The sequence below is a fragment of the Podarcis bocagei genome, assembly GCF_964188305.1.
Source record: "Podarcis bocagei genome assembly, chromosome: 7".
NCBI classification, from domain to species: Eukaryota; Metazoa; Chordata; class Lepidosauria; order Squamata; family Lacertidae; genus Podarcis; species Podarcis bocagei.
Genome location: NC_138132.1, coordinates 18,471,492 through 18,487,331, shown reverse-complemented (window position 1 = coordinate 18,487,331; position 15,840 = coordinate 18,471,492). Strand labels below are relative to the sequence as shown.

Here is a 15,840-nt window from a genome sequence, read left to right as displayed (position 1 = left end):
ACCTCAGGTTACAGACACTTCAGGTTACAAATGCTTCAGGTTACAGACTCTGCTAACCCAGAAATAGTACCTCAGGTTAAGAACTTTGTTTCAGGATGAGAACAGAAATCAGGCGGCGGTGGCGCGGCAGCAGCCACAGGAGGCCCCATTAGCTAAAGTGGTGCTTCAGGTTAAGAACAGTTTCAGGTTAAGAACGGACCTCCGGAACGAATTAAGTACTTAACCCGAGGTACCACTGTACCTTGTTCAACCAGCCACTTGCTTTATATTTGTGCCTTGGTGTGCATCCGAGAGAGCTTAGCCCTGTGGCAAGTGCCTCTAACTAATGGTGGACAATCAGTTTTAGTTTCTATCAGTTCCTCATATTTCCAGTCTTAAGCCCAGTTCTTCGCATGTTTGGGAAATTGACAAATTGCCTGTTCTGGCTGGGATTACATCCCCCCTGAAGGAGCAAGTGCAGAGATTGGGGGTACTCCCAGATACATCTTTGTCACTAGAGCATCCTCTCTGACCTTTTGCCTTTTGCCAGCTTTGTCTGGTTCACCAGCTACAGTCGATCCTGTACAAAGGTAGTCTGACGACTGTAGTCCATGCATTGGTCATCCTGAGGCTTGATTACTGCAGCAGGTTCTTTGTGGGGCTGCCCTTGGACTTGGTTCTGCTGGTGTAGAATGCAGTGGCCAGATTGCTGATGGGGGTATCTGGCTGGGAACACCATTGATAAAACATCTGCACTGGCTTCCCATCTACTACCAAGCCAGGTTCAAGGTCCTTGTATTAACTTGCAAAGCCCTGAACAACTTAGGTCCAGGGTACCTCAGGGATCACCTTAACCCTTACATCCCAGCTCCATCACTGAGACCATCTGCAGGAGGGTCGTTCATCATTCCCAGACTTGGTGAAGCTCGTTTGACAGAAACGGGAAACTGAGTCATTGGCCCCTATTGCGGAACATTCTGAATATTCAGCAGGTGCCTTCCGTTTCAACCTTTAAATGCCTGTTTTCTATTCCATCATTTTTATGCAGGCGGTTAATAATTCCTCTTTCCATAACAGTTTGTGGATTTCTCATGTTAACATTTTGTTGTTTTTTTCTTGTGTGGATTTATGTATAACTGTCATAAATGGCTCAGATTTTTTTATTTTTTAAAAAAGCTAACCAGTGTAAATATTTTATTCTAAATGAATAAAATAAATATTGCTGAGCCCGAGGTTCCCCACCCTTGGGAGAGGGAGCTGCAGGCATGAGTCACTGGGCTTGGCCCACAAGTGTGGCCCTGCCCATGATAGGGCCCAGCATAAATAGAGCCCTACAATACACCATTATTCCCAAGCCCAGCTGAGAGGGAGAACAAAGCACGAGAAACCCAAAATGAAGTTCCAGGTCGCAGCTGCTTTCCTTGGCCTCTGCCTGCTGTCTCTGCGCAGCACCCAGGCTGCACCTGCGGTAAGAATGAACAAGGCAAAATCCTGAGAGCCCAGGTGGTGCCCAGGGAGGGGGGGAGGGGTCAGTGTGTATGCATAGATTGCTCAAACTTCCTGATGAATCTGTAGAAATCAGGGCTGTGTTTCACAGTGTCGGCATTTGCTAATGTTGTGCTTTGGGGCACAGGAGCCAATAAAAAATATCGGGCAACTCTAAAATGCAGTTACTGAAGTAGTACATTCCACGAATGACCATCCCAATTTGCTATTTCTGTACTTGTGAATTCACTTTTCTTCTTCCAAGGGTTACAGTGCAATGCTCTACCTAATCTTCATATTTATCATATTCTAAAAAGAAGAACCTGAAACTCTTCTACATAGCCCTGGAAGCACAAAGTTAATTGCTGGCTGCTCCTGGGCTCTCCACTGTGATGGAGTTTTGTGTGCCCCCCCCGACCCCTCTCAAAATTTGTCTTGTAGGTTTCCTCCTCGAGATACTGTGAGGTGTTTATGGCCTCCTAAGACACACAACCCCTTCATGGATCACTGCCTTGTCATGGCGAAGGGGCTTGAATAACTCAGAGAAGCTATGAGCTATGCCGTGCAGGGCCACCCAAGACGGACAGGTCATAGCCGAGAGTTTAGACTAAATGTGATCCATCTGGAGAAGGAACTGGCAATCTACTCCAGTATTTTGCCAAGAAAACTCCATAGACATAAAAAGGAGAAGCTCTGAGAAGAAAACGAGAGTTTCCAAGGCATGCTCTGGTTCATGGGGTCACGGAGAGTCGAACACGACTAAGATGACTAAACAACAACAAAGACTTACAAACCTCATTTCCCACTTAAAGAAAAATCAATAGATCACAATGTATTTTTCTGAAAGCACTTCTAAGATTTTTCATTTCCTCACTGCATTTGGAATGCCCTTTTGCAGAGTTCACCCAAATGTCATTTTTTTTGAGTGGCACACACCATTCTCCCCCTGCTTCCATTGGCTAGCAATGCTGCCTGGTCAGGGATACTTTGGAAGATGCAAAGGCAGCTGCTGTTAGCGGCACATGCGGAAGGAAGGAAGGAAGGAAGGAAGGAAGGAAGGAAGGAGGAAGAGACATTTTGTTATTGGCACTGCTGCCTCACTTTTGAGAAACTGGTGGAGAATTTTCCCTTTCTTGGAAGAAATTTAATGAAACAGTCCCCAAGAGGGCAAAGCACTTCAATAGGTCACTTCTGCAGCATCTCACCCCATGTATGAAAGGAGGCAGGGATGAGATCGCTGGCCAGCATATTACAACTGGAGGTCATGATACTATTTATCTTCCTTTTGAGCAAGTGGCCATGAATTGGCTTGTTCTTAATGTGTCTAGTTTGCTCCTTTGCTTTGCTGAGGCCTCACATCCCTTATGGAGTGCAAATTTGGCATCTGGAGCTTTCCTTGACTTAAGAGTAAAAATCATCAGAGCAAACTTTACTTGTTGAAATTCCGCATGCCTGGCAGACCACTAACTGCAAAGGGTATGAGAGCTCCACCAAGATCACCCTAGCCTTCTGTGAGCCCTCGCTTCTTCTCTGTTTCCCTTGCTTGGTGTTTGCTTCCCCCCACGCCCCTACAACCACAAACACTTCTCTGCCTTTAGGTCCACGTGCAAATCTTGCCCAAACTTTCATCCAAGACCCCAGTGCAGTCAATGCTGCCTTAGGGAGATGCTACAATCCTCCACCTAACACAATAACTCATTCTGTCCCCTTACAGAATGGAGGCAGCTTTGATGGCAACAATGTAGGATCTGGCAGCTTCAACAACAATGGAGTAAGTACCCCAGAACTCCTCTGTGTTTATCAGTATTCCCCTTTCCACTATATGTATAAAAATCTTTTAAAGAAATGCTAGCAAACATTTCCACTGAAATGTTTCCTTCTGTTAGGTACCCTGCAAATTGCTATATATATATTTTAAAAAAATAAAGGATGCATTTGCTTAATATAAGGATGCATTTCCACTCAAGCTTAGATCTCCATTCATACTAGTCTTTCCATTGTGCTCTATCATGTTGTTCCAACTCAGGGAGGGACTTCAGCTCACTGCTTGGTGCTTTGCATGCAGAAGGTCCCAAAGTCAATCCCTGGCATCTCCAGGTAGAACTTGGAAGCTCTCCAGCCTCAAGCCCTTGAGAGATGCAACCAGTCAGTGCACAAAATGCACTGCGTGGGTGGATGATCGGGAAGGATGTGTGCATGTCAAGAAACTAAGCTCGTGTAGCAAAGTAAACAAAACAAAACAAAACAAAACAAAAACTCCACATATTTATTTCTATGCTCACTTTTGTCTCTGGCCCCACCCACCTCTTGCACTTGGCCCCTGGAAGGTTGTCTAGAATGGAATGTGGCCCTCAAGCTGAAAGTGTATACCAGCCGCAGTGAAGACAGTATTGAGCTAGATAGACCAATGTTGGGACTCAGTGTAAGGCAGCTGTCTATCTATGTAGAATGGATAGATCAGATAGCAGTTTTGATGTCTGAGAGACAGAACTTGTAATCTGGTGAAATGTGCACTCTCCCAATTATAAATCTGGTGGATGTTCTTAATTTCTGGTTTTTCTTTTTCTTTTATGTTTCAGAACGATTATGAGGGATTAGGAGGAGTAAGTATCAGCAAGGGTATATACATGATCCATCTCATGTAGCATTTCCCTAAAACAAAGCTGGAGAACTGGTGGGGCTCCAGGTATTGTTGGACTGCAATTCCCATCAGCCTTGACCACTGGCTATGCTGAGCTAGGGCTGGTGGGAGTTGGGGTCTACCAGCATCTAGAGTTGGGGTCTACCAGCATATGCCCCCATCCTGCACTCAAATGTTATCAGCAGCACCTGCTCATTGAATTCTAAAAAAAATATTCAAAATCCCAATGACAGTTCAAGTAGCAATTGAACAGAGAAATGTTGGCTGTTCCTTTGGATTACTCAAGCCCTCTAGAACAGTGTTTCCCAACCTTTTTGGGGCAAAGGCACACTTGTTTGATGAAAAAAATCTCGAGGCACACCACCATTACAGCCCCGTGACGTCAGCGCGCAGCGTCTCGCCGGGAGGGACGCACGAAAGTGTAACTTTCAATTTTTTCCCCTCCCCCTTGCCGGGGAACCTCCAAGCTTTGGGGGTGGGGGGGAGGAGGCAGCAAAGCGAGGGACTGAGGGACTCCTCCAACGACAAGGGTTGGGGAAGAAGAGAAAGGGCTATTCCGCTCCAGTCACGGGAGGGGAATATGTACTGGCCCAACTGGTGTGTGGTCTTCGGAAAGCGGGGTGCGGGAAGGAAGCCTAGGCTCGAGGTCCACCGACCTCGGCAGAGAAAGGCAACAACCAGAGCCGATGACGAGCCGGCGCGTGCGTGCAGCGGCTGGCCTCGAGCTCGGGAAGCTGCGCGCAGCGATGTTGACGCGGGGCGCGCGAGAGCTTGGGGGCGGGGCGGGAGAGAGAGAGAAAGAGTTGGCAGCACCAGGCGCTGTTACTTATTGCGCTGCGGACGCTGCCAGCAACTGCGGTGGTTGTGCGGCGGCCGCCACCGCAGAACGTCCTTGTCAGTCAGCTGAGCTGCCTGGCGGCGTAGGGAGCCGAGGGGCAGGGCTTCCTTTCTGAAGGAGCTGAGGGTGGGGGTCCTCCGGCGCCTTCGGTGAAACGGCGCCGGCCCAGAGCGCTTCTAGGAGGCTGCCTTTGTGCGCGACGTAAAGCCCTCTTTCCCTCCCTCCAGCCCCGTGTCACATGTGGAAAAGGGGGCTGGATCCAGTGACGCAACTCGGAAAACTGTTAGGGAAGCCAGAGCAGGAAAGTGAGTGGGAGGCGGCGGCGCCGCTTTAACCCACGTTTCCTTTTTGAAAGAGAAACCAGTGTTTCCCAACCTTTTTTGGACTCGCTCGCGGCACACCAGGCAACATCTCGCGGCACACTAGTGTGCCGCGGAACACCGGTTGGGAAACACTGCTCTAGAAATCAAAAATACATCAAAATTTGGGCAATGGTTGGCGAGTACCCACTGTGCTGTATTGGGGTCCATATGGAGAGTTGAGGTGATAGGATAGGAGAGAAATATTATTCCATTCTCATTTAAAGGTAAACCTACCTAATCCATACTTTCCTAAACACTATTTAGTCCAAAACACAGCCATCCTTCAAAATTCTTCAAATTTTCTTTCTTTCATTTCTCCAAATTTTGCAGTGCAAAAAACCACATGCCAATGTCAGCTGTGCATATACATGCATATTTTAGTTAAAGTAGCATATGCAAATCATTCTGCTACAGAACATTATTTATTTTTTTTGCAGAAATATCTGTAAGGCAAAACTGTGTGCAATGATTCAGAGAAAACACACCAAAATGCCGATAGATTCTCACGAGAGCTGCTGTTGGTTTTTAAAATGCAGATTAATCTGGAAGAATGGAGAACTGAATTTAAGAAAGCAAGAGAAACCAAACTTCACAGAGGTTAGCTTTAAAGGGGGATTAAACAAATTGATGGAGGAAAAGACTATCTGGAGCTAATAGCCATGAAAGGGTTATGCTTCTGAATACACTTGCTGCCCAGATTTCCATCCCAGACCCGGATCCAGTCATTGCTGCTTTAGAAAAGGGCTTCTCTTTCCAGCCCTCCACCTAACAGGATGCTCTCTTCTTGCAGAATGCACACAGCTTTGATGGCAACAACGCAGGATCTGGCAGCTTCAACAACAATGGAGTAAGTCATAGAATTCCTATGTGTTTTCTGCTGATCCGTATTTCCTCAGCCAAATAATGGTCTTAAAAAAAAAATAAGGTAGCAAACGTCGCCACTGATTGTGCTTCCTTTGGTAACTTGCAGATGATTTTTTTTAAAAAGATGCATTGGCTTAATAAAAAGATGCATTTCCACCCAAGCTTACATCTCCATTCATGCTAGTCCTTTGTAGCATGTTGGCCCAACTCAGGGAGGGACCATGGCTTAATGTTTAGTGCATCCACTTTGCGTGCAGAAGATCCCAGGGACAATCACTCAGATATTCAGGGAGGGCTTGGAATATGCTCTGTATGAAACCTTGGAGAGCCACAACCAATTAGGGCCCAATATACACTTCCTGGATGGAAGATAAAGGGCTAGTGAATGTGAATAGATTAACACAATAATAAAGTAAAATGCACATTTATTGCTCTGCCCACTTTTGTTTCTGGCTGTGTCCACCTCTGGCTTTTGTCCTCTGAAAAGTTGTCCAGAAAGGAATGTAACCTGTTGTAAATAGGGTATCTGGGGATGCTCTTAATTTATTAATTTTCTCCCCTGTTTTCTGTTGCAGAATGAGTTTTGGGTGTATGGAGGAGTAAGTATCAGCAAGCATATGCATGATCCATCTTGCCTTGCCCTAAAACAGAGATGGAAAACCTGTGGGCATCCAGATATCATTGGACGGCGGCTCCCATCATTCCGGACCCAGGGATCATGGGAGCTGGAGTCCTTAAGCATCTGGAAGGCCACAGGTTGCCCACCCCTAAGTTAAAGAAACCCTAATCCTACAGATCAGCTGGTGGTTAGAACACGAAAAGACCCTGTATTGACTCAAAAGTGTTCAGCGCTGGGTGCACCCAAAGTGATTGAAACTGAAGCCAAAGAAGATATTTGCTTAAGTTAGCATTGCTGTTCAGTGGCTACTACGCATTCCACTTGTTAGGTGGGTGTGGACTCTGATGAGAAACAGTTTAACAGAACATAGATAGAAAACCTGAGGTTTTCAGGTATCCGTGCGTCCTTGCTCTCAGCTTCTTATCTGCTTCCCATGCTAACTGTTTGACACACACACAGAAAGAGAGAGAGAGAGAGAGAGAGAGAGAGAGAGAGAGAGAGAGAGAGAGAGAGAGAGAGACTTTTCTACTTTTGGGTCCACATCCAAATCCTGTCCAGAGTTCCATCCCGATCTGATCCAGTTATTGCTGTTTTAAGAAGGGACTCCTCTTTCCAGTCCTCCACCTAACATTATGCTCATTTTGTTCTCTTGCAGAATGGAGGCAGCTTTGATGGCAACAACGCGGGATCTGGCAGCTTCAACAACAACGGAGTAAGTCCCCCCCGTCTTTTGTGATGATCCATATTCCCCTTTCCTCAAATAATGGTCTTTTTTAAATCAATGGTAGCAAACATTCCCACTGATTCTGCTTCCTTCTCTTTGGTATCCTATTATTAAAAACTAAAATAAAAGGATACATTTGTGTAATAAAAGGATGCATTTCCACCCAAGCTTAGATCTCCATTGATACCAGTCCTTCTACAGTGTTGCCCCAACTCATGGAGGGACCATGGATTTATGGTTAGTGCATCTGCCTTGCATGCAGAAGGTGCCAGGACAATTGCTGGCATCTCCAGGGAGGCCTTGAAATGTGCCCTGTATGAAACCTTGGAGAACCACAACCAATTAGGGCACAATATGCACTGCTTGGAGGACGGATATACAAGGTTGTATGAATATGAAGAAAATATATTACAGTAATAAGGTAAAATGCACAGTCATTGCTCTGTCCACCTTTGTTCCTGGCTGTGTCCACCACTGGCTTTTGTTACCTGGAAGGTTGCCCAGAAAGGTTTGTTGGTTTGAAGAAGGTTCCCTGCCCTGGTGCAGACAATATTGAGCTGGATGCACTAATCTGACCTGACACAGGACAGGGCTGCTTCCATAGAACCATAGAATTCCTAAGTAAAATGGGTAGATTGCATAATAGCATTGCAGTAAGAGAGCTATAACTTTTAGTCCAGCGAAATGCCTTCTCTGCTTGTTATAAATTAGGTATCTGGGGATGCTCTTAATTTATGACTTTTCTCCCTTGTTTTCTGTTGCAGAACCAGTTTGGGGGGAATGGAGGAGTAAGTATCAGCATGCATGTGTATGATCCATCTAGCCTAGCATTGCCCTAAAACCAAGATAGAAAACCTGTGGGCATCCAGATTTCATTGGACAGTGGCACCCATCATTCCGGACCCAGGGATCATGGGAGCTGGAGTCCTTCAGCATCTGGAAGGCCACAGGTTCCCCACCGCTAAGTTAAAGCAACCCTAATCCTATAGATCAGCTGGTGGTTAGAACACGAAAAGACCCTGTATTGACTCAATAGTGTTCAGTGCTGGGTGCACCCAAAGTGATTGAAACTGAAGCCAAAGAAGATATTTGTTTAAGTTAGCATTGCTGTTCAGTGGCTACTACCCATTGTTAGGTTGGTGTGGATTCTGATAAAAAACAGTTTCAGAGAACGTAGATGCCCTCAGCTTCTTATCTGCTTCCCTTGCTAGCACACACACAGAGAGAGAGAGAGAGAGAGAGAGAGAGAGAGAAGGTGGGTGGGGAGCTTTTCTACCTTTGGGTTCACATCCAAATCCTTCCAAGAGCTCTATCCCTGACTCTGATCCAGTTAATGCTGTTTTAAGAAGGGGCTGCTGTTTCCAGTCCTCCACCTAACGTTATGCTCATTATGTTCCCTTGCAGAATGCAGGCAGCTTTGATGGCAACAGCGTAGGATCTGACAGCTTCAACAACAATGGAGTAAGTCCCCTAGAATTCCTCTGTGATGATCCATATTCCCCTTTCCTGAAATATTGGCCTCTTTTTTAAAAATGGTAGCAAACATTCTCACTAATTATGCTTCATTCTCTTTGGTAACATGCAGATTATTATTATTTTTAAATACATTGATTAAAAATAAAAAATGCATTAGTTTAATAAAAGGATGTATTTCCACCCAAGCTTAGATCTCCATTAATGCTAGTCCTTCTACAGTGTTGCAGCACATTGTCCCAACTCAGGGAGGGACCATGGCTTTATGCTTAGTGCACCTACCTTGCATGCAGCAAGTGCCAGGGACAATTGCTGGCATCTCCAGGGCGGGCTTGGAATATGCCGTGTATGCTTCTGCTTCTTGGAGAACCACATCCAATTAGGGCACAGCATCCATTGTCTGGGTGGTAGGTAGAGGAGATTGCGTGAATATGAAGAAACTACTTTGCACACACACTTTGTCTCCTGGAAGGTCTCCAGAAAGGAATGTGTCTCTTCAGTTGAAAAATGTACCCTGCCCCAGTGTAGACAATATTGAGCTAGATTGACCAATGGTCTGAGTTGATATAAAAATAATAATTTATTTAGATTTGTATAACATCCTTCATACGAAGATGATAGGATGATTCACAAGATAAAAATACAAAAAATACAAAATGGAAACACAAGATGCATTTTAAAGCAAAATTAGAGATGGAATCTCTATAGTCTACAGCAACTCCCCCTCCCTGACTCTCAAGTCTGCCCTGATGCTGCACCAAGTACAGCTGGGTGAGACCAACTCCATCTACTTACCCAACCAGGTCTCAGTGATGCAGACCAGGTCTTCTTCATCTACAATCAGATTGTGGATGAAGGAGGTCTGATTCAAAGCTGATCTGTCATTCAACAGCATCAGCCACATACCCTAGATGATAGGACAACCACAATTCTCCAGGCTGGAGGAAAGGCTGGCAGATAGCACCGTCACTAACTGCCTGTTCTGTTTACCTGGCAGTTTCCTGTGTATAATGGATAGATCATGTCGTAGATTCTCAGTGATAGAGCTATTGCTTTTAATCTAGTGGAATATTTACCCTGCTAATTATAGACTGGGTATCTGAGTGTTCTCAATTTCTGTTTTTTTTCTGTTTTCTGTTGCAGAACCAGTTTTGGGCATATGGAGGAGTAAGTATCAGCAAGAGTATACATGATCTGTCTAGTTTAGCATTGCTCTAAAATAGAGATGGAGAACCAGTGGGCATCCCGATAATTGTTGGACAGTAACTCCCCTCATTCCTGACCACTGGCTGTGATGGCCCAGGGATGTTGGGAGGTGGAGTCACCCAGAATCTAAAGGGTCACAGGTTCCCCAACCCTGGGTTAAACCAACCCTAAACTTATAGATTTTTTTTTTTTAGGGAGGACTGTATAGCTTGAGTCAATAGTGTGAAGTACTGGGTACACCCAAATTGATTGAAACTGAATCCAAAGAAGATGTTTGCTTAAATTAGCATTGATGGCTGGGGGCTGCTACTTTCTCCGCTTGTCTGGTGGGGCATGTACTCTGGAGAGAGAGATTTTAGCAAAGAGGAATGCAGATGGAAAACTTGAGCTGTGCATCTGTCTAGGAAGCTACAAGGATGTGCCTTTTTGCCTCTGAAGGAACTCCCCCTGCTTTAAACACTGCCCTGGCACTCTCTCCCCTTTTTGGCCTGTGTTCATTCTTGTAGGCAGGTTCTAGGTTGAGGTGTCCCTGGCAAGGTGGCCTCCTCCTACAGTGGAGGACACCCTGGCTGCCCATTTAAAATTCCTCGCACAGTGCTCCAAAGCAAAGCTATGCCAGCACTTTGCAGCAAATTGAAACAGAGGGCAGTTCCCAGTCACAGTCATCCACTGTGGGGAGCCTGGTTCCAGTATTGGTGACAGGTTCAGGCACCTCCTGCACCTCCTTGCTGAACTTGTATATTTGTAGGTATTACCAAATGCCATAAGGGTATAATGCTCTCTCAAAGGAAACTGACCCCGTAAAGCTCCTTGCCACGAGAGAACTGCAGATCACTAATATATCCCCTTGCATTCTGTTTACAGAACAGTGGAAGTTTTGATAACAACAATGCTGGTGACAACAGCTTCAACAACAATGGAGTAAGTACCAGAGATAGGCCAACTTGACCATCTTGCTTGTACATTCGCTTGTCACACCGGTTCTTCTCTTGTGCTGGCAACTGGCTACTTAAGACAGCCAAGCTTTGGGATCATCTTACACAGGCGTGGCCCCCTCTTGCCTTCCCGATGTTGCTGGACGACAGCTCTCATAATCCCTGATCATTATCCATGTTGACTGGTACTGATGGGAGTTGGAATCCAAAAACATAAGGGCCTCAATCCTGCCCTAGCATTTGAAATACCCTTGGGGAATACTTTATAGAGTCATTTGCCTTCTCTATAATCAAACACACATACCTCAGCCTGCAACAAAATATTTCATAGTATCTCTTGGATGATCTCTGACATTGCCAGCTAGACAGCCCCCCCCCCCCAAGAAAATGTTGACAGCAAGCCTGGGCATTTCCAAGAGAGCAATGAGACTGAATGGTTGTGAAGCAGCCGTTCTGTAGGGATGGAACAAACAGAAGATCCCACTGTCTAGTTACATGGATCCATGCACCCATGGAATCTCTCCCAGAATTCTTCTGCCACACATGAATTAAGGTTTCAATAACAATTAAAAACATAGCACTCCATTGTCGAGCCTGGCAGCGCTCTTCTTCCCTTTCAAATGCTCTCAGTTACATCAGATCACTATCTGTTCAAATGTCAAGCCTGTTTGTTCTTTTACAAAAAGAAGAAGCAGCAATTTTGACAGGCAGTCCCCAGAGTCCCACAGCCCAGCCATGTAGCATAACCACCAATGCAAGATCTCATGAATCATGTGGATGCCTAACTATCTTTTTACCCTGAGTACTTTCTAAGTATTACCTTTCTACCCAAGCATTTCCCAAGTACTCCATTTCTACTCTTTGTACTTTATTCTCCATGCTGGGCATAAAAGGTAACACTTAATGACTTCACTTTATGCCATATTCCAAAAAATCTTGTGAGTGAGAGGAACTAGGTCAGAGGTGAGGAACCTGTGGCACTCTAGGTATTGTTAAAATCCAACCCTCATCAGGCCCAGCCAGCATGGCCAGTATCCAGGGATGATGGGATTTGCAGTCCACCAACATCTGGAGGACCAGAGTTTCTCCTCCCAGGTCTAGATCTTTTTTTATGGATGGTATATGGAAAAGAACCCTCAAAGTGATTTTCCCCCCTTGCCTAACTCCAAATGCAAACCTGAACACATTTAGCCTAAGAGTCTTGAAAAACCACAAATTTGGATTAGTAGCTGAATAATCTGTCAATGTTTTGCCTTGCAGAATAATAATGATGACCCCATTGTTTGGGTGAGTATTAGTACTGCTGAATCTCTCCATTAGGAATAGGGTTTGATGGCATGGCTCAGTCATTTTGTTACCACAGCATCACTGGAAGCATACAGGGTTGCCTTTGCATAAACAGGAGAAATGGATGCATCATGCCATCCCAGCAGAGTGTTATGGGATGGGGGCAGAACTAATGTATTATAAGAATGTAAGAGTTGCCTTGGTGAAATAGGTCGAGAAATAGGCTAGGTCCATCTATTTTTCCCCCAGTGGTGACTGGGGAGTTAACAGTGAAATAGGGATGTAAGGGATGCTTGTCAAGCCAAGCTCCCATCTAGTCTGGCATTTTCAGCCTAATAAGGGAACAAACAGAGGATGCTGTCTTATACCAAGTCAGATACACTGGCCCACCTACCTCCCTATTGTCTACATTGACTGGCAGTGGCTGCCCAGGGTTTCAGAAAAGGGGGTTTCTCCCAGTCATATATGGAGATGCAAGCGTTTGAACATGGATCTTCATGCAAAGCAGATGGCCTACTATTGAGCAATGGATGTTCCTTGGAAAGCTTGTTGTGGGGAAAATTGGAGGAAAGGCAGCCACATATCTAAGTCTGTCTAAGCACTTTGAGCCCACCTTGAGAGTGGGGTAAAAGTCTAGTATCTAGCTAGAAAGACACATACCTTCTTCAAATATTCAGGAAAATGTATGGGCCACAGATTAGTACCCTGATTTCATAATATAGTGTTTTTACTGAAAGAAACACCTTTTTGTACCTATGACAGACATCTGTCATGTGCTGTAGCGCCCAGTGCAATGTGAGATGAGGAGATTTAGAGAGACAGACATATTGGGGAGAGCTGTCCTATTGGGTCTCTCTTGGCATTTGAATTCTAATGGGTGTTCCTTTTCTTCTTTTGCAGTATTAGACACTCAGGAAACCACTGCAACACAGTGCCTTCTGCCCCTTTTTGTTTCGTAAATGAATCTCTCTTGTGGGATCTTTCCTTGCTGCTGAACAACCAAAACCTTTTATTGCAAATAAAGAACCTTGGCGTCACTTGTTGATCAATAAATCTGTTTGAGTGTTCAGTTATTCCATAGCAACAAACCCAATGCATTGCACGAAGACTGGATTAATCCAAAAGTATATCTCAGGGTGGAGTCAGGTGAATTGGAGTGGCCAAATTATTTTGGCCCTTGAGACAGAAAAATCCTGCAATCCAGGCAGCTGGACGTAGGTTTAATGAAAGGGCAGCAAATTGTTAACTGCTTAATTTAATACTAATGTATTCCATTGAGACTCCCATGGAGAGCTAACAATTTGCTGCCCTTTCATGAAATCTACATCCAACTGCCTGAGGTGGTGACCTCACTCTGCCTAATGCTAGGGTCAGCCTTGCATGCCTCTCTAAGAGTGAAAAAAAATATTTCTGACATTCTCCTTCGATGTAAATATAACTGAATGACTGGAGGAGGAGATGAATGTGGCAACAACTCTGGCCTTAACCTTTCCCCATTTTCCTTCCACACCTTCCCAGTTAATCAGACAATAATACATCTTTATCAATGTCCAAACAAATCCAGGTGAATTTGCTGACACCCTCCCCCAAGCTTTTTTCCACCTCTGCCTTCCACAGACCTTAATCTCCACATCAAGTTCCTCACAAATGCTCAGTTTAGTCTTACGCAAACCAGCTTGCCACCCACCTTGAGCAAATAAGAGAGACTTGAACAAATAAGGAAATCTGAGAGGTGGAGTGGTTTGAAAGTCGCATTAAGGTGACAACCCTAACCCCATTTACTGGGGTGTAAGGCCCATTGAATTCAGTGGGACTTCTGAATAGGGATGGGAGAGAAATTTGATTCATTTCGTATTTAACATTGCACTTTATGAAACAATAACCAAACAGAAGCGTCCCCCTCCTTTGAAAACTTCACTTTCCTGAATTTTGTACTGCCGTTCTCCAGCCATATAGTTAAAAGACCCCTGGATGGTTAAGTCCAGTCAAAGGTGACTATGGGGTTGCAGCGCTCATCTCGCTTCAGGCAAAGGGAGCTGGCGTTTGTCCACAGGCAGCTTTCCAGGTCATGTGGCCAGCATGACTAAACCACTTCTGGCGCAATAGAACACTGTGATGAGTGCCAGAGTGCACTGAAATGCTATTTACATTCCTGTTGGTGCCTATTTATTTACTTGTGCTGGTATGCTTTGGAACTGCTAGGTTGGCAGAAGCTGGGAAAGAGCAATGGGAGCTCACCCGTTGTGCAGATTCGAACCGCTGACCTGCCAATCAGCAAGCTCCGTGGTTTAGACCACAGCACCACCCACATCTCCTTTCCAGCCATATAATGCATGCTCAAATGCAAATAAAAGTGTGCATACAAATGTGGAAGGCAATGTTCAAAAATTCATATTAGGGGCCAGCTAATCCCTGCTTGTGAGTAGACACAGTGAGACTTGCAGCCTGAAACCAGGGAAATGTGAATTCATGGACTTGCTCAGTACAAACAATGTCAGGAGCTGGCATCATCAGGCACCAGACAAGGTCCATGCCCCTGAACAGGGTTGACTATTGGAACCTCCTGGACTTGGTGTCCCTCAACCTTCATTTTGCTGCCTGTCCTCTCTGAGCATGCGAGCAGCATCCTGCATAAGGAGATGGAGCACCAACTCCCATTTGCCTGGAATGTCTTCCCTGGGAAGTTGTGTAGATTGGGCACAGAGAGGGAGGGCGATTGAATGGCCCACTCAGAAGATGGCACTCCAAGCATCTTGGAGCCATCATTACCATTCACCCATGAAGCTGACTAGATGAGTAGGCCATTCTCTCTCTCTCTCTCTCTCTCTCTCTCTCTGCTTCTCTCTCTCTCTCTTTCCCACCATCACTTAGCCCATCTCTTAGGATGGTTGTGAGGCAAAAAGAGGCCAGAACCCTGTACACTGCCTTGAATTGAGAGAGAACCGTCTCTGAAATTCTTGAGAGACATCGCTAATCAGGATAGGCAGGTGATTGAGCTCGATGGACTAAATCTCTGACTGTGCTGTTCTAAGGGTTGCTGGCCTCACTGTAATCTATCATTTCATCTCTGGGGGGGAGGCAGGGTGGTGGTTTTTGTTTGTTTCACTGTTCTTTAAGGATTTGTAACCTGTAATAGCAATAAAAATATTACTTTTAAAAAGGGGGGGGGAGAGAAAGTACCTCTGACTCGTCAAGGTTTTTCAGTCCAAATTCTGCCCAGTTGTTCACCCCAGATCCCAGTGATACAGAGTAGGAACCAGAGAGTTGGGTCGCTTTATCCAGCCATCCACCTGACAAGACGCTCTTCCTGCTCTTCCTGACTGAGCATGGGTCAGTACCAGGGACGCGGACTTATAAAAAATATTGGGGGGGGGGCGGGAAAGCTCATGAATAATAAATAAGCTCATGAATATGCAAATAAAGTGGC

General features: G+C 45.3%; 1 protein-coding gene and 1 pseudogene across 4 annotated transcripts in view; both read left to right on the top strand.

The window, feature by feature from the left end:
• LOC308592261 (free fatty acid receptor 3 pseudogene) overlaps positions 1-15,840 on the top strand; it is a 102,226-nt pseudogene that overhangs the window by 39,905 nt on the left and 46,481 nt on the right. The gene's annotated exons all lie outside the window — the stretch shown is intronic.
• LOC308592279 (uncharacterized protein) lies at positions 1,291-13,466 on the top strand. Of its 2 annotated transcripts, XM_081203631.1 has the most exons (12): positions 1,291-1,447; positions 3,179-3,235; positions 4,044-4,067; positions 6,096-6,152; positions 6,745-6,768; positions 7,444-7,500; positions 8,277-8,300; positions 8,917-8,973; positions 10,129-10,152; positions 11,056-11,112; positions 12,387-12,413; positions 13,314-13,466. In XM_081203631.1, exons 1-12 carry the CDS (start codon positions 1,373-1,375, stop codon positions 13,317-13,319), a joined length of 489 nt encoding a protein of 162 aa, XP_081059757.1. In that variant the 5' UTR covers positions 1,291-1,372; the 3' UTR covers positions 13,320-13,466. The 2 variants fall into 2 exon arrangements, with proteins under 2 accessions (XP_081059757.1, XP_081059758.1); XM_081203632.1 differs by lacking the exon at positions 8,277-8,300.

Coding starts and splice junctions, on each gene's coding strand:
- LOC308592279 (XM_081203631.1), top strand. CDS start 1,373: ATGAAGTTCCAGGTCGCAGCTGCTTTCCTTGGCCTCTGCCTGCTGTCT. Junction 8,301..8,916: donor AGTTTGGGGGGAATGGAGGA/GTAAGTATCAGC, acceptor GTTCCCTTGCAG/AATGCAGGCAGCTTTGATGG. Junction 8,974..10,128: donor ACAGCTTCAACAACAATGGA/GTAAGTCCCCTA, acceptor TTTCTGTTGCAG/AACCAGTTTTGGGCATATGG.